This window comes from Aythya fuligula, chromosome 3 (assembly GCF_009819795.1).
Source record: "Aythya fuligula isolate bAytFul2 chromosome 3, bAytFul2.pri, whole genome shotgun sequence".
Lineage (NCBI taxonomy): Eukaryota > Metazoa > Chordata > Aves > Anseriformes > Anatidae > Aythya > Aythya fuligula.
The window spans coordinates 18505430-18533161 of NC_045561.1; the positions used below are offsets into that span (position 1 = coordinate 18505430).

Genomic DNA, 27732 nt, shown 5'->3' on the forward strand with positions numbered 1-27732 from the left:
CCGCGGCCTTCCCGGGCGTCGCCGGCCCGGGTCCCGCTTCCCTCAGCGCTCCCGGCTCCCCTCTCCCCGCAGCGGGATGCGCTCGGAGGCGGCGCCGCAGCCGGGCGGGCTGGAGCGGTTCGCCAGCCCGGGCAAGGGCCGGGGGCTGCGGGCGCTGCGGCGCTACGCCGTGGGGGAGCTGCTCTTCGACTGCCCGGCCTACACCGCCGTGCTGGCCGTGGGCGAGCGGGGCAGCCACTGCGACGGCTGCTTCGCCAGGTAGGGCGGCGGGACGTGGGGGGAGGAAGCTGGGGCGGCTGAAATGAAAAAAAGTGAAAATAATCTTTTATTTTATGTTGGTGCCTCCCCCCCCGGCTCGCCGTGGGAGCAAAGCTTGCCTCCCCTGCAGCGGTGCCGTGGGGAAAGGCGGTGCTGCAAGCTGCTCGCTGAAGAGGTCCGGGAAAGGAGGGAGAGCAACAACAAAAAAAAAAAAATAAATAAAGTTGGGCTGTGGCTTGTAGGCTCGCAGCCGCGAGGATGCAGGGCTGACTTCTTGTGGGATGTTGAAGCGGATCGCTCCGGTTTGGTAGCGGCTCCCATTTTGATGCGGGTTGACAGGGGAGGAAGGGGCTGCGGCTGCCAAACTCAGGCGTTGCGTTTCCGTGCTGCGAGTGCCTCATCCGTGTAGCGCTTCCTCCGTGCCCAAACCCGTCGTTGTTTTGGTGTTTTTAGGAAGGCCGAGCACAGGATGAGAGGCGAGGCTGGTCACCGCAGGGCCGCCAGCATTTCTCAACCCGAGGCCCCAGCCTGCTGCTGCCTCCAGCTTCGCTCCCCGGCCTTGTGCCAGGCAGCCCGAGGGAGCCCCACTGGTATTTCTCTGGTTGCCGCTGACCTCTCGATGACAGCCACTGAAGCAAAAAATATATTGGTTTTGGCTTATCCTCAGAGAGTTAGCCACAGACACCACACCGTTGCTTGTAATTTTCAAAACCAGTAGGGTTGTTTTGTTGTTTTTTTTGCAAGCCCGCTGAGGAAGCGCAGTGCCTGACTGGTTGTAACTCAGCACCTGGTAGTGGGTGCCCCTGTGAATGAAAACCACTGTCGGGCTTTTAGTCTCGTTATCAATAAGTGAGTACTGCCTGCGTGTGTAGGCTGAGAAGCTGAGCAAAGCATATAATTACTACACTCTAACAGGTCTTTTCGCCTCTTGTCCTGTCAGCTCCCTGATGCTTTTCATTTTCTTCTCTTTTATCTTGATCTTGTCCATTTTCTTTCAGCTTTACATCACCTACTTATATTACCTATTCACTTTACTCACTTTCTCTCGTTGCACATGAGCACCTAGTGAAGCCAGGGAAATAAGTCCCATTAATTCAAAAATACTGTAGAACTGAGATGATTTCCCCTTCCTTCACACCTGGGACTTTAGCAAGCCCTAAAGTTTTTTTTCGTTTTTTCTTTTTTTTTTTTTTTTTTTTTTTCTTATAGTCTCTAACCATAAATTCCCTTTTGTCAAAGAAACTGGCTGTTTGCCTGTCACATCCAGCAGATTTCCCTCTGGAAGGAATACTTTCCATTCTCAGTTGACGTGGAATAATATTGTAGTGATAATAGTTAACTAAGAATACTTAGGTCTCAGGGAATAACCTTTAAAGATCATCAGGGACAGTGTATTTCAGTGCTGCTTAATCTCTGTGCCAGCTTTTTCCATAGAGTTCTGGAGGAGCACAGTGATCAGGGAAAACACACCCAATGCAGTAGTCCCAAACCTATTTCACTCCGGAGCGATGTTCCTGTAGAAGGAAAAAATCTCAGTGATGTGTGTAACTGGATCTGTCTGTGCTCAGAGACTGTATCTGCTCCCTGTTGCACTGCAACTGAACTAGAAATAAACTTGCATATATAACCAAAAAAAGGGCCTGATTTGAACTCTATTCATTTAAATTGCAGGGTTAGGAAGGTTGTGGGGCCAGCCCTGGTCTTGGAAAGAGACACTTTTCTGTGCCATCATAAACCCGTTGTAGTAAAATTGACAGATTGAGACTCGAAAGATGTATTTGTGTCTGGTGATATTTGTTACTTTAAATAGGCAGCTGCACTAGAGGTACGTGCTGTCAGCCAGCAGTTGTGATGTTAGCCTGCCACACTCATGTCTTCACTGTCTGCTTTGCCAGAACAACCAGATGATGTCGGGGCTCCCTAGGCCTTACGGACTCCACATGACAGTGACCTCTGTGAAATGCTGTTCGCTGTCATGTTGGATGAGGACACTTGCCCTTGTTTTACTCAAATGTGCACCTTATAAAAGCTCCCTCGGTTTAAGACAAATTTTGTTGCAACTTATACTGGGTGTATATACATTTTAAATTATTTGGTACTACAGAGATCTCTAATGTCACATTAAAATGTCACGTGTTGGATAACACATTGTATTTTTGATAGGACCTGCTACAGCACATGTACCTTGAAGCAGAAAAGGACCTTCATTTTGGCAGTTCCCTGTGCTGGGATACACACAGATATTAAAAAGTGCAAGCCTTAGGTGACCTTAGAATACACAGCTGTCCCAGGACAGGACAGGATAGTAAGAAGCTGTGTGGTGACAGATGATACAGATTATTTCATATTTTAGCATGTTTTCTTGGTGTTGGGAGGTGGTTACTCACAAAGCAGCAGTCATGCTTTCCGTGGCCAGATGGAGAAGGAGTAAAACTGGAAGAGCAGAAGCAAAAAGTTAGTATTGGTGAGCAACTATATGGAGCAACAGGGAAGTTTTGAAAATGAGGAAAAGTTAGCTATAGGCATGCAGCTTGGAGTGGCAAAAAATGTTACCGTCAGTCCAGCAGCATAGAATCACACATTTCCAAACCTGGTAATTTAAGACAACAGAGTGCTTTTGCATAGTAACAGATGTTAGGGAAAAAAAGCTTTTGAAACTCTAAACAAATCAAAATGGTGTCTGCTGTCCAAAGGCAGAAGCTGTGTTTTTTTGAAGGAAATACAATTTTTGGTGAAATGTTGTGCTGTACTTGGATGATTGTGGTGTTATGAGATTAGTCCCCAGTAAGTGGTGCATCTCTGTTAGTGATACAGGACACACTTGTATTTCGCTCAGCTTTATTAAATAGAATAACTTCTGTTTTCTTTTTAAGGAAAGAAGGATTGTCCAAGTGTGGAAGATGCAAGCAGGCTTTTTACTGCAATGTGGAATGTCAGGTATGGCAATGCAATTTGTGAGGATGCTGAACACAATTTTTTTGTTTGCATGGCATTGATAGCCTCTAATTGTAATTCTGGGTAATGGTAGGCCAGGCAGCTTCAACATCCCACAGATGCTGACCATGGAGTTGTACACTGGACAATTACAGGATTTGGACGTGGTCTGCGTGAGTCTTTCAAGATCAGTAGCTCCAGGGCTTGGTACCACTGAGACTTTGATTAGAGCTGCCTGTCAGCCCACTAATTATGTCTGTATTACTTCTTTTTTTAAGCACAAACCAGATAATTTAACATTAACTTACTAAGCTGGTAGGAGAGTCTGTGTCTAAGGAAAAAATCAAATCACTAAATATCTATATTAAGATCTTAAGGGCCTTCTTTTTAAACAGTCTTTGCAAATATTTTGGGTGGCTGCAACTGACAGTAGACAAAACCATTTCAAAACTACCATACGTCCTCTCTAAATCATTTATTCTGGCATTCTTTTGTATGCTTTGTTTTTTAAAAGCCTAACAAAGTAGAATATAAGTGTGCACCAGAGTGGAGCAATATGAAGACTTCCAAAACATTCATTTTAATTACATTTTTACTTATTGGAATAGGTATCTTTCAAAAAATATTTTTTCACGATCTAGTACCCTGAATGCTTTTATTTCAAGACTGTATCTTTTTCTTCCATTGTGCAAGTTGCAATGTTCTCCTTCTGTTGCCTCCCCCACCTTCCAGCTTTCCTACACTGCCTTAGTGAGTTGTGAGTGAAACAAATGGCCTTTTTGGTTTTGAGGCAGCATTTGGACTCACAATGCTTTAAAAAATAAGTCTTTTTTACTGTATTTTCAGTATTGAAAGAGCATCAGCCAGCAGAAGCAGTGAGAAGAAAGGAAACATTTACTGGGTGAGCATTCTTAAAACCCTTGAGAGAAGTCTGGAAGAGATTTTAAAGACAGTGTAGTGAAAAAACATGATTCATTCATGAGAAATGCTTACTTGGAAGAAATGCTTCCATTTGACATTATTTGTTAGCAAGCTTATAACTAGGTGAGGGAAAGCAATACTTAGAAAATAAATTATTTTGCTGTTTAGCACTTTCTATCTGAGATTCTGAGTTTGTTCTCTTAGCATACAAGAGACACAGCAATGGTTTGTGGCTCACAATGGTTTGAGAAGCAGATAATTGTCATTGCAAGGTTTACTGAAGTAGGAAAGCTCCTGGTTTGTGCCAGGAAATACAGCAAGTGGATACCATGGTGGAAGTAGTCAGTCTTACTTATAAATCCTTAGTTGATGTAACATTGCCTTCCATGTTTTGGGCCTTTCTGAGTCAGTCTTAGGAAATTTGTGAATGTTGCTGAGATTGAATTCTTTGACATTGTTTCAAAGTTACCTTCGAGCATAATATTCTCTGGAAATTGGTCTCCACTGACTGTACATGATGCATAGACAATCTGCACTGTATCTTCATCCCTGGCTTGGTCAAAGGCACTTTTCAGCAGTTCAGCAATTCTTGGTCAGAGCCAAAAAGGACATCTTTGCTTGATACTGAACTTGTAACTCTGGCATGTACAGTAAATGTTTCCCTTTTGCCTCCATGGATGCAAGACTTCATGTGATGCTAGTAAGGGCAGGGCTGTACTTGAAAATTGTTGTGTCATTGTTCATTTGTTTTTTATTTTTAGTTAATTTTCTCTGTAAATCCACATCTTCTTTGCTTAGTTCAGCTAAAACTTATATGTACCCTAAAAGAACATGGTACAATGTCAGTGTTGGTTAGTCCCTTGTTATTCTAATAAAACTCAATGCAGTTCAGTCTGAGAACTGTTCATTGCATGATGCATTCTGTACAGGATGGAATAACAGTTTCTTCTCAACTTACTCTCTTCTTAAAGACTGGCTACACCATAATTCATTTAAAGGATTTTTTTCTAGTGGTGAGGAGAGGTGGATCAGAAGGAGATGAGAAAGGTGCAAAGTGTGCAGCAGGCAACAGATTCTTTGGATGTCTTTTTCAGAATAATAAATTACATAATTGCAGACATCTTCCTTACTCTAGAGTACGTTTCAACTGAGCAAGTTGTGTTGTTTTTTTTCCCTGTCATAATAAGATGGTTCTTGAAAGCAAAGATATCAACATTGCACAGATTTCCTTGAAGGCATCCTTTGGACTGCTCTCTGACACCATACAATAGCCTTGTTTTGAGGTTCTTAAAGCACTTTCCAAGCATTTAATGAACGAAGTGTCACAACAGTGTCTGTGGTATTTCTCTTGCTGCAAATGGGGTATAGATGCAGAAATATGCACTGACTTGCTGACACAGATGGTAAAAGGGTGCATCTCCTGCCATATGGCCAGGCATTTAGCACATAAAATCCTGCGTTGCAGTGTGATTTCTTTGCCCTGGTCACCAGGGAGGGGTAGCGCTGAGGTGTCAGGGTTGATCCCAGGGGAAGACAAAGCCTTGCAGTTGTGTAGGGGCTGATCATTTCTGGGCTCGCTCTGGGCCTGGTGCAGATATGCACCCATTGGCTGTTTTGCTCTATTATTTTGCTTCTAAGACATATAACCTTAAGTCTGATCTGTGTTTGCACAGGCACGGGTTCAGTTGCAGATGTGGGGCATGTGAGAGTGGAAGTCATCTTCGCTGCCGGACCTTGCTGCCTTGATTTTTCAGTGGGTCGGCTGGGTGCAGCTGAGGATGTAGCCTGAGTTTGCTGCTGCTTTCCTTTTCCAGCCCCTAACCCAGTTCTCCTTTTAAAAGGGTTTGTGAGTTCCAGCTGATTCGTACCAATTCTGCTCTTCACTATTGGCTCCTCAAAGCCCAGGCCTGTTATTATAGTAGTGGCTTTCAGACCCCATCTGCAGCTGTTCAGGTCTTGACTTCTTAAATTATAATAATTTTAGTCAAACAGCAGGAGACCTGTGCTTATCTTTTCTCCTCAGAAATTAGCTGCTGAAACACTCTGAAGAGAAATGTTTTAAGAGGGTTATGTGGCTGCAATTGTGGAACTGGTGAACTTGAACCAGCTACTGGAGCTCCTCTTTCTGTTATTACACATAGCTATTATTTATCCCAGACAGAGTGGAGATCAGCTAGCCAAAGTGCAGGAAGAGATGTTTTTGTCACGACTTTCCGCATTTGAAATACGTTTTGCATCAAATGTTTAGGGGTTATTCTTAACATGTCGTGTTAAAGAGTGTTGTAGTTGGTATTTCCGGAGTAAGGGAAACGGGTATTTTTGTCAGCTAGTAAGCCTCAAACTGGAGTTGGAGATCTGGGGGTGGCACTGAGCGGGTGTGTCGTAAATGGGACCTTGCAGAAATTGTCCAGTCCCCTTTAGCAAGCTGTAGGAGACACAAAAATCTTGCTGTCGCAATTCTGAGCAAGAGGAATTTGAACTGCAAGGCCCTGGTTAAGCCTGCCATTGGCAAGAGTCCATTCCCCTGCCCAAAAACTTTGTTCTGGGTATTTTTTTTTTTTGGTAAATGTCTCCTGTCTTCTGAACATTAACCCATGGAAGTCAAATACTCTCTCTGGCCCAGCACTCAATAAATGGTGGTAGGGAAGGATGTGAAGGGTGTGTGAAACTCCTGCCTTTGCTGCTTGATGAAGGACTGTGTGGAGAATTGTACTGGAACATGTCAGGGATCAGGAGATGCCTCACTGGAATTCAGTTAGAGACTAGGATACCATTGCAGCGTAACCAGGTTATGAGCATTTGAAGAAGTGGGCTTAACCCCTACACTGGCTTGTCAGGCATTTCTGTCAAGTATTTATGTGTGTTTGTTCTTGATCAAGTGAAACACAACAGGAAGTTTACATCCTACTGACAAATTCCATGTGAGAAAGGAGGGGCCAGGAGATTTGTTTGGGCTTGAATCTTATTCTTTGAGAATTACGTGTCTTTTTTTTATTTATGCTGAGATATATGTCAGCGTTCTGGGAATTAATCCAGTAGCCCTGGACAGTGGAATCATTTTGAAGAACTCGATGGAGAAGATTGTTTCCATGCTTTGATGTGAAAAGCACAAGCTTTGAAGAGCTTCCGTTCCAAAAATGTTGTCACTTACTCCTAAACGAAGGGAAAAACACTGAGGGTGTAATGAAAATAGGAAGAAAATACCATTAATGCAGCATTAGGGATTCAGCTAGAACAATGCTACCTGTTATAATTCACACTACTTAGAGAAAACCGTGGAAGAGAATGCAAAATACAGTCCTGCTGAGATCGCAGGGAAAGCTGCTGTCACGGGGTTTCCATCCCAGGTATTACTCAGTCCTCAGTGCTCTCTCTTCTTGTAGTGGTTCAGGCTTTTATCTCCTTTCACACAATTCAGCCGTATCTTGTCCCTTTAACCTCCCTACTAGTTCACATAACTCAGTGTGATTCTGCCTGGGGAAGGATTTTAATTAGCAATGCGTCAAGAAGAAAGGGAACAAACGGGTCTTTCAAAACACTGCTTTGAGACACGCTCGGGATTCTGCATTTGATTTTGTTTTAGCAGGTAATCTCTCCTGTTTGTTTAACCGGCGTGTAGGAGTGCTGGTGGTACAAAACTTGAGCTTCTTTTCCTTCCCTTCTTGCGCGCCCAGAAAAAAGGCTGAAGCTGGCAGGTGGTGCGGGTGCACCAGAAGGGGTGAGAGACAAGGCCTTTACTTTGCAAATCTTAGCGTTAGGGGTCCTGCAGATTCCTAAACAAAGACTATCAGGAATTTTCCAGAAAGAGTCTTGGGGCATACATAGGAAGGAAGCCTCTGGGGGGGATGCATTTTGTAGTGTGACAGCTGTAGGACGGTTGCGAGTGTAATTTCACATGACATGATTGCAGCGTAATGTACTATTTTAGTTTGCCTGGTCTGCACGGCCGTGTCCTCTTAGAACAGCTACGCTTTAGCTCCTTTCAGGCAGCCTGTGCACTGTTTTTTAGGGGAGAAATACCATCCTGGGGTATTTAGGACGATGAGGCTGACGTTGTGAGGGGCTGAATACCCTTGCAACGTTGCACGGCTTCAAGTTCTGCATGAGGCTGGGGCAGGCATTCACCTTTCTTTTAATAATAGAATAAACTCCAACAGCTGCGTGTACCCAGGGCAATTAAACGTCCCTTTTCAGTGGAAGTATAACATCCCTTTTCAGCTTTCTGCAGGCCACAAGAAGCTTTTCAAGTTTTTACTTTCAGTCAATTAGAAATTTGTGGGATTTGTTGTGATTCCATTCCTCTGCTGCTCTTTACCACCAGTTTAAATCTGGTCTGGAAAAAAAACTAAAAATTGGTGCTCCCTCTACAGGCAGAAGACTGTGTGTTTATTCTAACACTGAAATATGTCTGGGGAGAGAGAGAGAAATAAATAATTGCACATTGCTTGAATGTAGAAGTAAGAACCTGAACACACCTGAACAAAGATATAAAATGAAATTTGATGCAGTCTGGGGACAGCCCATGCCAAGCTCTGCTTGCCATTGCAGTGTTAATCTGATTCTGTGCTGATCTTTGAAACTTACAGTTGCTCTGGAGGAACTCTGTAGGGGTGCAAAAAGCCAGTGGCTTGTGCTCTCCCTCCAAATTTTATCATATGCAGAGCTAGGAGTATACTGTACGTTCTTAATGGAAATGTGTTTGTCTTTGTAAGTATGTTTTTGTTGCCTATCTGTACTCTTATTCTACAATATTTAAGGAAAAAATCTGGTAATTCTATTCAGTAAGTCTGGTTTTGACCTTACATATACTCATTCTTAGTGATTGTGAATCCATTGACTTCAGACACATTACTCCTGATTACACCAGGGTCGTGTCATAATGAGGGGCCAAGGTATTAAATGGAAATGAACCCAATAAAGCCATCAAGCTCAGACCTACTCTGTCCTCACATGCTTGATCTGAACAATAAGAACTGGTGATTTATAAATCATGTTGTCTGTTTGCTTCTTCACCATTTAATTCTTTTTTTCCGTTGAATAAATGAAGATGTTCTGACCTCAGCTCATCCCTTGTGAATTTGTTTGAAAAAAGCAGGATAGCTGTACCCCTCCAATGTGACTCAAGCTTTTGTTCAGAATTAGTGAGCGTCATCTTATTTTTTTAAAGGAAACACATTTTACTTGACCTCCAGGATCTGGCGGGACTTGCTGTATCCTCTTTTTCATCACTTTATCTTCACGGCCTATTTTTTGACAAATATTTTTCTACCTTTGCAGAAGGAAGACTGGCCAATGCACAAGCTGGAGTGTTCTGCCATGTGTGCTTTTGGGCAGAACTGGAATCCCTCAGAGACTGTGAGGCTAACGGCGAGGATCCTTGCCAAACAGGTGAGCAGAAGGCTGGGCTGGGGAGGTGCATTCCTACTCCGGGTGCCAGGGAAGGCAGGAAGATGAAAATTGACCTACAGTAACTGTCCCCAGCAAAGCACATGCCTGCTGGCTTCCTGTATACAGAGGGGTGTAATACAGAGCACGAACAGCTCAACCAGAGCACCGTCAAACCGCTGCAGCAGTGTCAGGGCCATCCTGGTAGTCCAGCTGCAGACTGATGGGGAGACGGTTAAAGGCCAGTAAGGTTTTAAGCTGCACAGCTATAGCTTGTCACCAAGGTAATGGTTGAACAGAGTCCAGTGAAGTTGACTGGTAAGTTTCACGATGTGCACGGCGTTTCAGCCTCTGTTCTGGTAGGTGGGAGCTCATGGTGACGTGTGGAACAGCACCAAAGCCGTGCTGGTGGCAGAGAGAGAAGAACAAGCCTTGGTGGTGAATGTGGTTAAATCCTGAGGTTAGGTGTCTGCAGGCACAAACATCTTCATGAAGCAGTTGCCTGCTGTCTGTTTTTCAGCTATAACTCTGTAGCACTGTACTCTATGCTGCCCTGTGCTTTTGTGAGTCAGAAACACCTCTGAGACACTCAGGTGTCAATGTTTACCCTTACTGGAGTTAACTGGTAAAAAATGGAGACTGAAAGAGAAACCTCAGGCCCTTGGTCCTTGGCAAGAAAGAACGTTAGTAGTAAGGCAATGAGACTGCAATGTCAACCACTGTTTCAGCGTTCCTCACTATGTGGAAACTGAGGATAACATAGGTCCTTACAGCAAGGGAAAGGATCCAGGAGTTTCAAGGTTATTACACTATGTGTCTTTGTAGAGCTCTAAACTCTCTCCGCAAAAACAAATCCTCTTTGAAGCATATTTGTGTGATTGAGGTCTGCTTATGTGACAAGGGCGACCTGGATATTGTATGTAGTGAGGATTTTGGGGGCCTGCTGGGAAGGTAGCTGCTCCGCTTGCTGTGTGTGCCGATGTGTGTGTGAATGTATGTGTGTGTGACTTAATTAAAGCATGGTTTAGTGGTGATCCACAAACAAAATCGAATGTTTAATGACAAAAAGTCATTGGAATAAATTTGTGCTTTTATTGCTTACAGGGAGGGGGGAGAACCCTACATGTCATATAAAAGCTAAATATGCAAACCATAGTCCCTGAACCTCAGCTGCTGGGCCACCTGCAAAGCCATATTTAATGGCCAAGATTACAAAGAAGTGGCCTTAGGCCAACAATGGAGCATTGCTTTTGAACTCTGTCAACAGTCAGTTTATTCACTTTCCTCAAAGCAAAGCCTGTCTCCTGCCTGCTTGCTATTGTTAGCAGCTTTCTGGGTGTCTAGAACAAAGCAAATGACATATTTAAAATACTGTTCAGTTTATGTATATAAATTTGATAGGAGTTAATCTTTGGCTGCCTAATTTGGTGCAGAGCGAATATTGCTGTGGCTTTACTAAGGGCAGTCCATTTAACCCATTGCTGGTTGACTTCTGTAAATTCCATACATGTGTGGATTTGAGTTATTGTTTGATTTACAGGTAAGAGTTCCCCGCTTATAAAGAATAGACAAAAGTGCCTGATTAAAAACATTAAAGTATTTTCTTGTTGTTGCCTTTTTTTTTTTTCCTCCTTATTGCTAGAAAACTCACCCTGAAAAAACACAGTCAGAGGAGCTGCTTGCTGTAAAAGAGTTTGAGTCACGTAAGTAAAAAAGGCTTGCAGGTAAACAGAGGCAGTTATTTATATTCATGTTTGCTTTATCCCTTTCTCCCCCTTCATCAAATCCTTTCAGAGCATCTGACTTTTTTTTTTTTTTTTTTGAGAAAGGGGTAAACAAAGAGAATCGTGGTTCCTAGTTTTTTTTAAAAGTGTAGTGCTCTTATTTCTTCTTCTCTCTTTTTTTTTTTTTTTTTTCCACCCTTGGCTGCTTGTGGGGGTTGTGAAACAAGGGTGAAAACGTAGACAGAATTAATTATGTAGCATACATCCATCTCATGGCTTTTCTGGTACTCTAGTGTCTTTTGAGAATTGTAATGTTGTAAAATTAAAATAGCTGGTATTTGTTACCAGGAGGCATAAAATCAGAGACAGCACAGTTGCTTGATGGTGACAGTGACTAAGGGGCTAATTGCAGAACCCTCTGGACTGTGCTTCGATATCTGTCACTGCCAGTCAAATCTGACATGTTATATATGATTGTGTTGAAATTCCATGTCCTAAGTGCTCCAAAATAATCCAAGGAAGGAGATGAGGCAATGGCTTGCTTTTAACTGGAAGGCTACTCTTCACGTCCTGTGAGGCAGTTAGAAATTGAGCAACTAGGGGACCAGTAACTGTCCTGGCATAGTTTTCACTGGGCTGTCATTTCTCTTGGTGCTGGAGGCAATATACAAGGAGACAATAGGTTTGTGTGTTCACAGTTCTCACTGATGGCTTCCAAAACCCTTTGTAAAATGCTGAATAAATGCAGCCATTGCTAGAACCTGAGGTAGCAGAGTAACCAAATACAGCAAAATTACAGCTTTATTTGCTTCCTGTACGAAAATTTCCATCACAGCTCTTGAGACAGCTGGGGAAATAAGGGGGAAAAGTGCCAATGTTTGACTTTGCCTAAGGCAAGGATAATTTTCGCAGGTAGGTTAGTAAGTGTGAGGTTGAGGAAGATGGGTAAGTGCTGAAATTATTTCTCTGTATTCTTCTGTGTTGCAGTGTGTCTTCAATCATGTATTAATTTGGGAGCTAAAAGGCTGAAGTGTTTTGGTTTTTTTTCGTGTTTTTTTTTTTTTTTTTTCTTTTCTTCTGTTGCAATGTCTCCCTTGTCCTCTAGGAGCCCTTGTTTTGTTTCTTTTTTTTTTTTTTTTTTTTTTTTTTTTTTGCTAGTAAGATTGCCCTTACTCTTTCTGTCCTTTGACTTTCCTCTCACCACACCTTTGCCATGTTCAGGAGTAGCCTTACTCTTCATAACAACCTGCACAGGAGAGGAAAAGGCACATGGCTTTCATCTGGAAGCTGTAATCTATTATTTCTGGCTAGTCCTAATTATCATCAAATTGTTGCATTTAATTTCTCCCAATATTTTTGGTGACCCTCAGATCTGCTCTTACAAATCCTTTCCCCCTTCTTCCACTGTTACACACCCTTTTCTCTTCCAGCATGTATTTCTCTCTGCTGGTACTTTGAGCTGGTACTTTTAGGTCTGTATGAGGACCTTTCCTCGTGTAAAACGTGTTTTAAGAAGTGTGACAGCAAGGGTAACTTCATACCACAGTAGATGGGACCAGGTAGCTCGTAAGATTGGGGCAGGCTGCTCACAGTACCCACAGTAGATGTGTTTGTAGAGGGCCTGGGGTTGCTCATCTGCTCGCTGAGTTTAACAAACGCCTTTTAAACAGTGTAACGCTTTGCCCAGCAAAGATAAATTCATGTCCAATTACCTGCTAATATAAAGGTGTTAGAAGATGTTTTTTAATCTTGCATGTTCTTGTACTGCACGTGTGGCCTTGGCAGAAGAAGCATCACATTTGTGGAAGAACAGATGCTTCTTGTGGTACTTCCAAGCAGCTTTTCCTTGAGGGGTTTCTGTTTAAGTCCAGGCTTGTTCTAACTTAAGCCTTGCTGCTGTTCGTGGGGAGAGTTCCTGTTACTGAATTGGAATGTATTCTTTGTCCACAGACCTTGACAAACTAGACAATGAAAAGAGAGAGCTGATTCAGAACGACATTGCTGCTCTTCATCACTTTTATTCAAAGCACATGGAGTTCCCTGACAATGCCGCCCTTGTAGTTCTCTTTGCACAAGTAAGTTGGCCAGATCACAGTCTGCTTAGGTTGGTGGCACTGTAGGAGTTCTGCCTTTCTAAAGAGGCAAAATCTTAATGGCACTGGAGGTGAGAGCTCTTTGCTTGTTTTGGGGAGAGCTGAGTGTGCTTGATGGCAAAGGTGCACTTCTGTGGCCAGAAGCAGCTGAACATCTCCCATTTCAGTAGCGAGGGGAGAGATTCTTGTCTGCAGACTTCTTTATGAGGTGCTTCTTAAACATTGAAGAAAAGGAGAATCAGCCCATAACAGACCCTGTAAAGTTAGGCTGTGGGCCAAGCACAGCGCAGCTGCTGTTGGACATGCACAGAAGGCTGCTGGGTTGAGACCCTGTGAAGGCAGAATCCTTCTTTCGGGCTTCCTTTGTGGAAACCCTTGCTGGTCAGGCCATCGTTGTGTTTGACCTTCACAGGGAGTAAACTTCAGAGAACTGGGAAGAGCAGACTGAAATTTTATCTAATGTATGGCTTTTAAATACAACCAGTTGGCTTGGTCATCTGGAGAGGCAAAAAAAGGCAGGATGTCTTGGTAGATAAGTGCACCTCTTTTCTCTCACCTGATTTTCATCCACATCTAAACCAAACGTAGTGGGTGGAATAACACTAGTGAATGCTGGAAGATGCATTTTCTTCTTTTTCTCCTGTACTTCAAAATAAGCTAGTTTTATACTTAAACCTTTGAGTAAAAAGTTGGAGACGTGGATAAATATTGATTGTTGTAATGAATGCTGAGATGACACTACCCTCTGCACGTAGGCAGGCACATATCAGTAAGGAGGCACCATTACTATTACCTCAATACTGCTGCTGTTGTGCTGTAGGGGAATAATTCTTCAGTATGTTTAGCATCTGCTCATCGTGCATTTAGTTGTTCCAAGCTATACATTTCCCTTTGAGTACGTTTTTTTTATCTGTTTTAAAGATTTTGGAATTTATATTCGTTAGAAAGATACTCTGAAGAAGTTTGTGCATTCAGTTTCTTGCAGTGCTTCTGTGTATTTTTGTGAGATGTAGCCAAAATCCCCCAAGAGTTAAGTTATTTTGTATAAAATGAGTTTCCCTTCACGTCCTGTCCTGGACCAGCTCCACCAGATCATGGTACTTTGACTGCTGGGAGCTGCTGACTCCTAGGTCTGGTATTCCATCCAGTCTTCCCTCTGGGTGCTTAATGTCACCTTCAGGTGTCACCTTGAGTTCATCTCATTACAAGGCAACTATCTGTGACTGTGGACATTGATTTATTTATTTATTTATTTATTTTTTGAACTAAAGCCTCCAAAGATCATCTGGATGTTCCTCAAAGGTGTTTTACAGGACACAACCTTTTGAGGCTTTGGCTCTAGCACACATTTTTCTGGAAGAGGAGGCATGTCTCTACTTGATACATACAGACACGTTTTATAATAATTAGTCAACCCAAGCTAAAAGCAGTAGTTGGATATGGTGATGCTCCTTTGTTTTGCTTCAGCAGTTTCTCTGGCCCCATGGTGTTTACTTTGCTGCTTCATTCATTGTTCTTTCCTCCCGTGGCACAGAGCAGTTATTTGAGACTATGGCACCTCTGACTTCTTGTGCGCTGCTTCCTGTGGGCTTGGTGTGGTGTTGCTGCTTACCAACACAGCTAAGGCAGAGCTGGTCCTCCTGCATGGAGCTAAGATTCTTCTCCAAACCATCCTAGTCTTTCCTAGTCCCCAGAGAGAAGAGAGCACTGCTACCGTTCCACTCTCTTCTGTCCCTGTGGAATTTAACACTTGAGACTGTGTCACTTTTTACCTTCTCAGTCTCATCTCATCATATTCTTTAAAAAGTTTCCCTCTTGTCTCAAGTTCTAGCGTCTCATCCTTTCCTCTCACATCTTTTTGTCCTCTGTTCCACCACTGGGAACAACCTTGAGCTCTACTTCTCTCACTTAAGTCTCCTGCTCCCTCTGCATTGCCTTTTTTAGTCATGCATTCCTCTGGTGAAAACAGGGCTATCTCATCCCTTCTAATTGTTCCTCATGTGTCATTTCTGGTATGATGCACTCAAGAAGTGGGTTGTCTCTGGCTTGCTGGAGGGGAGTTGATGATAACTCACGACATATTTTTAAATATTTTCCCGTGATTCAGAACCACCAAGCTGTTCGCTGTGTCAGCCTTTGTAGCCTTATGTTCTTACTTGCTGTTGATACGATCTTTCTCTCCTATTGTTTCTGTATTCAGCAATTACATTTTGGTTTGGGTTCAGGTATGCTCACGCGTTGGCTAGCACAGTAGCATGCTCATCTTGGGAGACAAGGAGCCTTTGGGTGCTAAAAATAGAATGAAGATCAGGTAAAGATACCAAAAAGCACTGATGAGTGAATCAGAGAAACAGGATGCTTACCTGGAAACTCATCCTGAGCAATTCATGCCTGAGGGGTGGCTTTGGGAAGTACTTGTGCATTTCTAAAATTCAGTCTGACTCGCATGCCAGCTTGCGGAGCAAAACATTGCTGGTAGTGCTTGTTTTCAGCCCCTGCCCTTCCAGAGCAAGTCCTTACGCTGTACTTGATTGAATGTGCCTTTGCCCATTATAGCTTCAGCTGGACTTACCATGTGACAACAGTTGCTTTAGTGCCTTTCTGGCACTGCTGTCAACATTTTGAGGATTGTAGGGAGATGCTGGTGAGTGTGGCTGGAGTTCTCTTCATGCTGGCACATATGTGACTTGCAGTGCAAATGGAAGAGGGTACTTGTTTGAGGTGCATTTAGGTCACACAAAGCTGAAACTGGTAAGATTCCCTTGAACTTAGTGATAATAGAACAGGAGAAGACTTTAAAACCTGCTTGAATCTATAAGAAAGATACATGAACAAGCTTTTTGTCCTCTGATGAAATTAGTAATAGACTTCCTCACACATTCTGTCCTTTTTCTGTCCCCTTTTCTGTCTATATGAGGTTCCAGTCTTTCTTACTCCTTTTATTGCTCTTCATGTGTGCTTTAGCTGATACGTAGCTTTGACCAGATGACAGTGTCATTGTGCCAGGTCTCTGTAACATACACTCCTTCAGAGCTCTGTGCTGCCCTAGCCTGGCCGAGTTTGCTGCTGTCATCCCTGCCTTGTGCCTTGCATGTTTAGTTCCACTGAGGCCCCTTACATGCAGCAGCCACGTGAAGTCTCCTTGCTCTCTCCGTCAGTGTCACACCTGACTTTGTGTTTGCAGTGGTCTGCTTTGTCTGACACTGTTTGCAGCACTTTTTGCAAGCCTCGTTTCTCTTGATTGGCCATCCAAGGTGTAATCCCATAGATGTTGAGCCCTGAGCAGGCACAAGTATAGGGCTTTATAGTCCCGCACATTCCTCTGGATAAAGGAATTTGGTCCTCACTTCACTTTTTGAGATGTCATGTAGCTTCTCTGTACTGGTGAGGGGTAAAGAAAATCATAAACAAATAGCTGCCACTGGCTTTGGAGTCTGAGAATGGGATGTGAGTGTGGAGCACTAAGCTGACCGCAGTCTGAGCTAGCCTCTCCCTCTTTTTCCTTAGGTTAACTGTAATGGGTTCACGATTGAAGACGAAGAACTCTCTCATTTGGGATCAGCCATATTCCCAGAGTAGGTTGAGTTTAATATGTTTGAAAATAAAAATAACTTACTTAAAAACAAACAGAAATTCTAATTATTTTTTCTAGATTTGTATTGAGATAAATTTAATCAAACATTTAATATTAATTTACATTTAATATTAATTTGTCTTGTTTAAAGTATGCTAACTAATAAAGTACAGCTAATGATTTGCAGCAGTTTTGCTTTAAAATCTGGTAAATTTGTTAAAATTGCACTTGCAATTTGTTTTGAAGTACTAAAGCTTGGATTGTGAACTACATTCAGGCTGGTAGGAAACAATGGCTTACTTGGCAGATTCTGGACAGGGACATCAAGTAATGATCAAAACAAAATGAAAAGGATTGCAGGTGACTTGCTCTATTCACAGCTTTCTGTTTTGGCTGGGTATAATCCTTCACCTGGTGTTCTCGGAACAACATCCCTTCTACCTTTGTTCCTTTGCAAACAGTAAATCCCTTTCATAAATTCTTTCAGCCTCCTCAGATGTTTTTAAAACTGCCATGCTTTATGTTGCTATGACAGTGGGAAAAATATGTACAAGCTCCTCAGCTTTACAAATAAACTGCAGATGTTAAGCGTTAACTGCAGTTTGGGAACTGGGGAGCACAACTCTCTGAGGCTGAGGAACCTTTCTTCTGCTTAAGTCGGTGCTTCCCACTTAGCTTTGGAGCAAAGGAGGATGGTTTCTGCCCCTGCTCTTTGCAAACCCCATGCTGAAAGCACGGCCACTCTGCTTCTGTCGACTTCCTCGCTAGGCATGGGTTATTAGCAGGTCATCTGTGCCGAAGCTGTCTGAAACTAAGAGGTGCCCAATTAGAGCAGGACCTGCTCTGCTGTACATGGGTTAGGTAGTCCTTGCTTCACAGATCGTCCTTCTTTGGGAGGGTCTGTCTGCAGTTCTTATCCCTGACCTACAGACTGGAAATGGAGGCCCCAAAGTCCTGCCAAGGACCAGGGTCGTGGTGGGGAGAGAGAATATTAAACCAGGATCTTCTGGAATCACATCCAACACCTTTGGGAAGGCTCAGCATCCGAGGGCCACGTCCTTCCTACTTAGCAGTTATGCCCGTGAGCTAAGAAGACTGAAAACACAATTACTATTTTGGTAGAATGGAAGAGAAATAATTAAAATTATACATTTTATCTGAAATAAGCAACAAATTACTCTTCCAAGGTTGGTAGCGTGGCAGAGCGCTTTCCTCTAGCAGACTGAGTTTTTGTGTAACTTGTGTGCTTGTGCAACAAACAAACAAACCTCCTCCCTCCCACTTTAAACAAGGAGGTCGGTTGGTTGCACAGAAGCCAGCTAAAATGTTAATGCTGATCTTAAGTTATGATGCAGCAACTGAGTGTTTTCCTGTACTTTCTTGTTTCTTTTTCATAAATGGGTTTCTCTTTCTGTCTCCTCTAAGGAAAACTGTCTGTCATAGGTGCCTAAATAGGTTGTGGATAGTTAAGCTGTGCAAATACCCCACCAGCTGCACTGTAGCACTCTAAGAACGGGAAAGTTATAACTCGCCTCGTCCTGCAATAATAAGATCTTAAGATTGTAATGATTCATTAGCATAGCCTTTCTCCATATCATTAGGATAAAAACCAGCACAACAGATTTTCCCAAGGTTACCTTGATGTTAAGCCTCAGTAAAAACAACTTGCAAAGAGAGACTGACTCAGTCTTTCAGATGTGTTTGTTTTGTGAAGTGGTGCTCAACTTTCTGCCTGTTGCTTATGGTGAGGTGGAAAAAAGGTTTACTTTTCTGCTTTTACAGTGTTGCATTGATGAACCATAGCTGTTGCCCAAATGTGATTGTAACTTACAAAGGGACCTTGGCTGAAGTCAGAGCTGTTAGAGAGATTGAGCCTGGAGAAGAGGTGAGTGCACTATGTTTGAATGTACTACAGTGCTATGTATGCACGTGTCCTAAAAACAGGATCCGTCCTGCTTTCAGTCTTCATTCCAATTAGATGACAATTTAATAACAAGGGGGAAGGATCTCTTGTTTCTCAAAGAAGCCTAAGATGCTGTTTTAGAAAAGTTGGGTGGCTTTGGAGACCTGAAGTGATTCCAGGAGGCAGTATCCTATTTTGTGTTGAAACCAGGGAAGGGCACCTGTGGCAGTCACTTCGTATGCCAGCCTCTGTCTCAGTTTACCCACCTGTAAAAGGAGGGTTAATTTGCTGATACGTGGCTGCTGCTTTGAAATTTCAACATCAAAGAAAAGTGTTACTGCTGTAATAGTTCCCAGTATAATGGTAATGCAATTGAAGCCAGAATAAACAAGGTAAATGGGGACAGATAAGTCCTCTGACTTGAAAATCTCCTGTTTTGTGGATGCTCTGTCCAGTGATACCACCTCAGCAGCAGAGCATGGCTGTGTAGTCACAGAACCAGAGTGTGTTTTTAGCTGGAGCAATGCTGAAGAGTGGCCCCAGTAAACTTTCTCAGTCAAATATTGGACTTGACAGGGAGACTTCAGCAGCAGAGCTTCTTTTTGCATTATTAAGAAAAAATAAAAAAGAAATGAGGCAGAGCTGGGGAGGATGCTCGTGCATCCGCATGGGACAAAAATACCACATGTTCTCTTTGGGGATGGAGTTTGCATCGAGTTTCATTGGTGTCATTCACTAACGTTAACCTAGTGGGCAAGGTTAATCCTGGTCAAAATAAGTTCAGAGTTGATTTTGACAACTCTAACCAATTTCTGCAGTATGTAACAGTAGTTTGGGTGAAGAGTTGGGGTCGTTGTCCTGGATTGCAGCTGTTCACCCCTATGAGCAAAGCGAGTTTAATTGCTGGAGCCAGGGGTGACTCAGGTGAGCAACTTCTCTGCTGATAGTGTGACTTGACTGTGGTGTTGGCAGTCACTACATGTGCACTGTGGTAATGGACAGGGACCAGTCTCCGTTTTGGAGCTTTCTGGTGGAATTTCAGACATTCTCAGCATTTTTGGAGAGTACTTACAGTGAGAGCTGGAAATGAGCGTTTTATCTTGCTTGGTGTCTTTTTTTTTGGTTAAATTGAGTCTTATAAGCTGCATCAGTTCTACAGGCTCTCATCGCTTTTGTGCAGTTGCTCTTCTGACATGTAAGGATTTTTTAAAAGCAGACCAGCTACTCTGCCTGGGCTCTGTGCAGTCTTATGGGCTGTGTCTCCATCTTCAGGTCCAACGCAGCCACTGCGCCAGGAATTTTTGAAGTGTTTGCTGTAAATGCAGTTCTGCCTTTTGCGTGCTTTGAAAGCAGGGAAGGGAGGAGAGGAGCGTGGGGGAAAATGTGAGATCACACTGAGTAAGATTAGGAACATATGCAATGTGAAATTACACATACATTTTACTTTCAAATAACTGAAAATGAAGAAATGAAACTAAAGCTGCTTCTCGGTCTGCAAAATGATCAACGGCAGCGTGCATATGGCATGTTTCTTGGGGGAGATGTCATTTAAAAACAGCATTGAAGGTAGTTGCAGGGGTTCTTTTCTGAAGGTCGTTGAAATGGAGGAACACTTAAGAATAGTGTACGTGAAGGGCCTTTAAAATGATCAAAAGCAGGTTTTCTTTGCTTTAAAATGTTGCCACTGAAGTAAATCTGATATTCATTCTCCTAGAACTGGAGCGCCGGGCCTCTCTTATTTTCAGAGATCTGAAGGTCTTCTCCCAAGTTTCTAAAGCTTCCAGTGGCTGCTGTTGCCCCAATTTTTGTCACTTTTCAGAAGGAAAAATTTGAGACTCCAGCCTCCAAAAAACCAGGCCACTGTAATTTTTTTCTAGGCTGGATACCTGAAATCATTATTTTACTTCTGAAAAGTCGGCATCTCTTTGTAGTTTGACAGGAGCCTGAGATTTATGGTGTGATAGCTTCCTTATCCACACCTGAATCTTGCTGTCCTGGGTTGAAGCCAGGGTAATATTTGAGGGAAATTCCATAATGAATAGAAAAGGAAACACTTCTCTGTCAGATTGCACTTGCAAATGGCAGCTCCTGATGCTGCCGAGAGGTTTGGAATGTGAGGGGGGAAAGGCAGGGGAGGTGGCTGCAGGGATTCACAAGTTGTGTCAGTGTGTGGTTGTCGTGCTAAGTATGATTTCCACCGAACTGGTAGAGATAAATATATATATTTATACTGCTTTTCACTGGCTACTGTGTTTTTACTGTCTAGGTTTTTACCAGCTATATTGACCTGCTGTATCCCACAGAAGACAGAAATGAACGGTTAAAAGACTCCTATTTCTTCAGTTGCGATTGCAGGGAGTGCACTACAAAAGAAAAGGTAATAAAATTGGATAAAATGGATGTGAAATACGCTTCTGACTCTCAGGGCACTACCCAGGTCCTTAGATGTAATATTCTATCTGATTCATTAAGTTTTGGAAAGTAGGATAATAGAGAGGAGACTTGGTTTGGGTTTTCTGTCTATAAGTCTTTTGCTACCCATTATTTCATTAAGTGTAAATCATGACACGTCAGGAAGTTTCCTGTTAGATGCTTATTTAAAGTCGAGCTACAAAGAGAAGATTAATATTTTGATAGAAGTGGATAATTATATGGTGTTGACACTACCTGGCCAAAAGAATTTAGCTCAGGACTGAGTTTTCTCAGAAAACTACACGTTTTCTTGTTCCTCTCAGGGAACCTTGCTTGGAGCATTTCTGGGCTCCTCTTTGGCACAGAGTCCTGCTGCAGTCCCTGGTTGGGACATCCCAGTCCATTTTAGGTGACATTGTGTGATATTGCTGGGCAATTTGGAGACCCAGCAGCATCTGCAGAATGGGTTTTCCTGCAGTGGCATCATGCCAGTCTTGTACTGGGCGACAGCCCCTCGTGGTGCACAGGCCAGGTCTGTGTTCAGGAGGCATCGCTTGGTGCCCTTCAGGGGACAAAGGCAAACATGCAGACAGTGTTCCTTAAAGCAAGGTGTCAGTTACTTTGATTAGAAGAATTGAGCTTTGTGCTGCTCATCTGTCATTCCAGTCAAAGCAGGTTGTCATAATCCTGATCCTTATGTTCCAGATACTTCCCCCCACCCTTTCCTAAAGGTGTCCATTTAAGAGCTGCTTCCCAAACTGATCAGACAACCATCTCCTCCCACTAAACCGTGTCGTCTTTTGTAACTTTTTTTTTTTCCAAATACTACCCAACATTCTCATTTGAGGCCATTCTGTTGATACTGTAGTTGTGTTTTTCCCCGCAGCTACCTTGATAATTTTTGCACTGAGTTTAATGAAGCCAGGATTTCATCCGTGATTTCTAAGAACATGGAATCACCTATCACTCAGCCTCCTTCAGTTCTGGAAAGAGTTCCCTATAGCCCTCTCAGCTGACAGTTGAAATCATAAAGGATGAAAAAATCTAGCAGCAGTGTGAGGCTTAAACAGCAAAAGATTGTCTCCAGATCACAGCTGACTCTTCATGAAGTTGTAAGGTAGATAGAAAAATAAGAGTAAATGGAGCTGTCCAGCAGAAAGCTGGTATATTAACAACAAAATGTGTGGAAATGTGTTTTCGTCTGCAGATATGAAGGATACTCTTCTCTATTTAATATCATGCGATGTTCGACTGAGCTATCACATTGTAGAAGGCCTAAGGTACTTGGGCTTTTCTAGCCTTAAAACTAAATTTATTTTAATCCTTAATCTCTTAGAAGCAGTGAAATTTCCTATGCAAAACTGTTTCCATCACGAAATTGAAAAGCTTTTGAATCTTTCAGAAAAGAAAGGGACCTCATGCAAGTAGAGAATGGCAAATGAACTGGAAAGCAGAGCGTTCTAGGATTCCCAGCCAAGGCTTTAGAGAAAATTGCAGGTGCATGCTGTACCCTTGTTTTTACATTCTTTGAGGAGCTTAAGTTCCCATCTGTGTCTTTTTATTAATTTTGTGCAGCAGATGCACCTTTATTTGTAGGCCTTGGAACCTGCATTTATGACATCCACTCTGTTTCCTTCAGGATGAAGAGAAACTGAAAATCCGCAAGCTGAATGAACCTCCGTCGGCAGAGGCAGTGCGGGACATGATCAGATACGCCAGGAATGTGATCGAGGGATTCAGGCGAGCCAAGCACTACAAATATACCCTTTGTCTCGCTGGCTTGGTGCGGGACCTAAAAGCTCACCTGCTGGTTGCTTCAGGAGTAGTACCTGCAGGAGAAGTGCTGACCTCTAGAAGTTAAACGTGCCTCTGCCCTTCCCGTGTCTGAGGGGTTCTCCCCGCAGACAAGGGGCAGTTTAACTCTGCAGGTGTGGGGCTGTGAGGGCCTGGGTCTGTTCCTGTCTGTGCAGCTGGCAGTTTCTCCTAGCGTGCCATACGGCTGTCCTCATAAAACAAGCCGGAGACTAGAATGAGCGTGGGGAGGGGGGTGTTAGGACACGGTAACATTGCCTGATTTAGAGTGCGTGTGAAGCTGCAGGTATTGCTCATGGTCACAAGCCTACCTTTCCTAGCTGGTGCCATGCAGACAAAAGTGCAGGATTTGGTAGGCTAGAAGCAGACCAGACTGTCTGATGCCAGATTCAGTACCCACTGCACAGGGAATTTTACTCCCTTTCTCTGATGCAACTGAAGAGAAAAGAGGACTTCTCAGAACCGCTCTGAACAAGGTCAAGGCATTTTCTTTTTGGTGCTACCAGGTAGCTGTCTGATCAGAAACAACCTATTCATTGGGTTCCTTGACTTCTTCGTACCTCCTAGTGAATTGCTGGAGATTTGTGAGCTGAGCCTAGACAAGATGGGTGCCGTGTTTGAAGACAGTAATGTCTATATGTTACATATGATGTACCAGGCCATGGGTGTCTGCCTCTACATGCAGGACTGGGAAGGTGCACTGCGTTATGGGCAAAAAATTATCAGACCATACAGGTAAATACGAGACTCTTTTATTTTTTTTAATGCTCTAATTCAGTAATCTGAATAATTAAGACAAGTTTGGGCAGAGATCACTCCTCTCGGTGAGAGAATACCTTTTGTATAAACATGCTACCCATGACATCACTTGTAAAAGTGTTTAAATTCTGCAGCAGACTTTGGTACAATCCGAACGCTGCCTGCTTCAGTCTGAAGTTCTTGATTATATAAGTTTATATCATCATGGGTACTGTGCTAGTTCTGATTAGCTAGATAAATACTGCTGGGTTTTGTTTTGTTTTATATATCCTCCTAATACTTCACTAAAGCAGAGCTTCGAAACCCATCTGCAGCCTGAATTTTGTGTAGAGGTGTGGAGCCAAAGCCCAGGTGTCACAGTCAGCCCCCGACCCTCTCTGCAGCAGCACGGTGGAAAGCAGGGCCCTGTCCCGGGCTGGGGCTGAGCAGCAGAGGGAGCTGGAGCCGAGCTCAGCTCCAGTGCTCGTGGCTGTGCTGGTGCCCCGATGACCCTGATCTCACTGCAGGCATGGGAGAATGGACAGGCTGAAGCCCTTGGTGGAGCAGGGCAGTGCATAACCTCTGCAGGAAAAAAATACTTTTTCTGATGAATTTCTGGTGGTTTTACAGCAGTGGTGTTATTAGAGCCAGCCCGCTGGGTGCTGCGTTTGGTCCTGCCGTGCATCTCCCAGGCAGATCCTCATCTTGAGCCTTCCCTGCCAGCTGGGGGGGCGCGAGTCGAGCTCTCCCTCTGGAGCAGCCACCAGCATCGAGTCACAGATCACTTGGCAGAGGGCAGTGATACAAAGAACGAGCCAGTGCTTTCTCCCCAGGGACTCGGTGCCATTTATCTTCCCCGGGACTTGCCCAGCTCTGCTGGCAGGCGCCTGGCATTCCGGGTCAGCTCTGCCAAGCCGCGCTCCGCTACCTCCACGCACCACAGGGCCGAAGGGTGCAAGCTGCTGGGGGCCTCGCTGCCTGCCGGGGACCCGGCTGTGGAATAAGCAGAGCTGCTTCTGTGGGTGCAGGGTGAAAACCAGGCCTGACGCCGTCTCTTTCTGTAGCCGGCTGGGTTAAAGCTGGTGGCAGAACGGCGCTGCCATCTGACAGCTGCAACGAGGCATATGGTCGTGGCGGTTCAGTTCCCCAGTGACAGGCAGCCCCGGCCCACCACCAATTGGTGCTGGCTCCTGGCAGCCGCAGCAGCGCTGGGGCTGAGCAGGGAATGGGCCGGGGCAGCGAGAGGCAGGGGAGGGGGCTGGGGGAACGCTCCGCCACTGCTGGGTTTGATGAAGTTGACTTTCCTTCTCTCTTGCAGTCAGCATTATCCCGCCTACTCGCTGAACGTGGCCTCCATGTGGCTGAAATTAGGGAGGCTGCACATGGCGCTGGAGAACAGACCGGCTGGGGTTAAGGCCCTGAAGAGGGTATCTCCTGCTTTCTTTGTTAATAACACCGGTTTGGGCATGGAATTGCTGAAACACGATGTGCTGCTCTGACAGTAAGCCTGGCCTGGCTGAAAACGCAGCACATGTTAATGTATTTGCTTACAGGAATTTTGGCTCAGCTTCGATTTTTCCAAGATTGGATGTTGGGCCTGTTCTCTCGTACGAGGGGCCTTATCTTTTCACAGTGGACTTCCACTGCAGCACTTGGAGGGAGCGTTACACTAAAACATTTGTTACATGTTCTTCTCTGAGCTAGAGCTGTGCTAGTGTAAATGAAACAGAACTCTGGCTTCTCCTGCCTGGCAGGGTAAGGACAGGAAGAAACGTTTGGTTCTTATAAAAGGCACATAGTGTTTCATTGATGCCTGCGATTCCAATGTCCAAGTTAAACTAGGCATGCTTTTGGTCGTTGTTTGTTCTGGAACCAATTTATTTTTAAATAGCTGAAGGGAATTTAATGCATATGATAATGCTGAAGTTGGCAAATACAGCATTTGGTTTTTTACATTCTTCTTCACCCCTTTTTATTAGCCTGCTCCTTATTCCTTAGGTTTTGGTTCTTTTTTTTTCATTACTATTAGTCTGTACCATGTTTCTTGACTTTCTCCCCCTATTGCTGTTGGACAGAAGTTTATTTTAGTTTCTTAAGTATCAGCGACTACTGCAGCATATAATGGCTTAGGGTGGAATGTCATGGTTTGGGGGCTTTTTTTTTTGTTCTCATTTTTAGATGCTGGCAAGTTTTTAGCCAGCAATAACAAAGCCATACAGCCATGGTGAAAGATACAGCATATATGCTCTAAAATGTAACCATCACCTAGTTTAAAATTAGCAGAGGTTTTTCTTCACCGTGGTGTTTAAGCTTCGACTAAAACTGGGATTTGTGCCACTGGGAACACGGGATGGGAACGCGGGGGACTGTAGGTAGATGTGCTGGCATAGTTAGCTTCCTAACACAAACATTTTCTAATGACTCATTTCCAAAAGCTGCCTACAGGAACTGCCCAAAGTTATCCCAGCCCCTGATGTTTGGAATTTAGTGGAAAAACAAAACCATTGTTCTTTGTCAGTTTGCAAGCAGCTCATCCAGGAGGCTGCCATTTCTCCTCTTGGGCAGGAGGGGGAAGGAGCCGTTGCTCACCGCTGTCGAGATAGAACCCAAGGCTCCTGCTGTACTGGCTTAACAAGTGTAGGAAAGAGGCTAAAACTTCCTGAGAAGGAAACAACTAAACGTTCTTACTCTTAGGCTGCTGCAGTTCCTTGCTTTATCCTAGTACTGTGGTCTTTGAATATTCTCAGGCAGTCTAAATTTACTTCTTTCAGTCCTATCTATTACATTTTATTGCATTTGCTTGGGGCTACTGCTGTCCTTTTCTGAAGTGGAAATCTTGCCTCTGCACTCTATCCACTCTGTGGATATTGGCAGGAAGCTGCAAGACAGCGTGTTTGGCTGTCTGAAACGTCCGCTTGTAGCACCAGAGCTGTCTGTAGGTAAAATTGCAAGGAGTCTGCCACAAGGGAGCCTGGATCTGAGGAGATCTTGCTTTCACTCCAGCAGCTGCACAAGCAGATGCTTCCTTCCTAAAACATCGGTGGCCCCCTGGAATCAGTGATGGGTTTACAGAATCGAGTCTGAAATGCCTTTTTTTTTTATATAAAAAAAAAATATATATCCTCCTGCAATACCCATGCTTGTCAGTCTGATGGCTGAAGGATAAATTGGTAGGAGCCGAGCTCCATCTGACAGTGGTTAAGTGTACTGCCAGAACATTACCCACCCCATGTGCAATTTTCTGTCCTGGAGCTGGTTGCATTCAAAGCAGTTTTGTCAGGAATATCATTTTGAAAGGTGCTTTGGGATCCTTTAAGATGAAAGATGTATTCTATGAATGTAAAAACCTTTATTACTTAGTTTTGAATTTCATTTTATTTCCTACTGGGTTTATGACTACAAGGGGACAAAAAGTAGCTAGAGGTGTCAGACTGTTTCAAACCTCCAAAGAGAGTATTTATAGCCTGGTGTTATATATGAATCAATTGTGTGAATATTTTTTTTCTTTTCATAGGCAATTGCTATCATGGAAGTAGCACACGGGAAAGATCATCCATACATTTCAGAGATCAAAAAGGAATTAGAGGACCACTGAGCCTTTGAATCTATGCAATCCTTCAAACCTTTATTTAAAAAGCCTTGTTACGGAAACCTTCAGGAGCACTTTGAAAAGTGATAGAGTATGAACACAGTTCTGTCCTATAATTGGAATGACAAACACACTTAGGGTTTGCAAAATGTTTCTATCTTCTACAAATCTACAATTGCCTTTTTTTTCTTTTAAAGGAAACAGCCATGGTTTCTTAGAGGGTATGCTGCTTAACAGCTTGTGCAAAAATGGCCAATTTTTCTTTATGGATTTTAATGTGCATCTTATTTGTGTAAAATAAATAAAGCGGTCTTGACCCCCCTCTTGACTCCACCTGTGCGTTTACATGAGCGCAACTCGTTTGACACTTACTTTAAGTTGTTTCACTT

The 27732-nt window shown here is 43.6% G+C and overlaps 1 protein-coding gene across 1 annotated transcript; it reads left to right on the forward strand.

The window, feature by feature from the left end:
• Positions 1 to 27665, forward strand: SMYD2 (SET and MYND domain containing 2). The gene is made up of 12 exons (XM_032185137.1): positions 1 to 258; positions 3132 to 3195; positions 9391 to 9501; positions 11141 to 11201; positions 13173 to 13297; positions 16823 to 16890; positions 18672 to 18774; positions 21059 to 21169; positions 22844 to 22964; positions 23577 to 23751; positions 25073 to 25181; positions 27269 to 27665. Exons 1-12 carry the CDS (start codon positions 77 to 79, stop codon positions 27347 to 27349), a joined length of 1311 nt encoding a protein of 436 aa, XP_032041028.1. The 5' UTR covers positions 1 to 76; the 3' UTR covers positions 27350 to 27665.
• The last annotated feature ends 67 nt before the right edge of the window (positions 27666 to 27732 follow it).

Excerpts from the sequence above, each read along its gene's own strand:
- SMYD2 (XM_032185137.1), top strand. The coding sequence starts at position 77 with ATGCGCTCGGAGGCGGCGCCGCAGCCGGGCGGGCTGGAGCGGTTCGCC. Across the intron at positions 9,502-11,140 it reads CGAGGATCCTTGCCAAACAG|AAAACTCACCCTGAAAAAAC; the intron begins GTGAGCAGAAGG and ends CCTTATTGCTAG. Across the intron at positions 13,298-16,822 it reads TTGTAGTTCTCTTTGCACAA|GTTAACTGTAATGGGTTCAC; the intron begins GTAAGTTGGCCA and ends CTTTTTCCTTAG.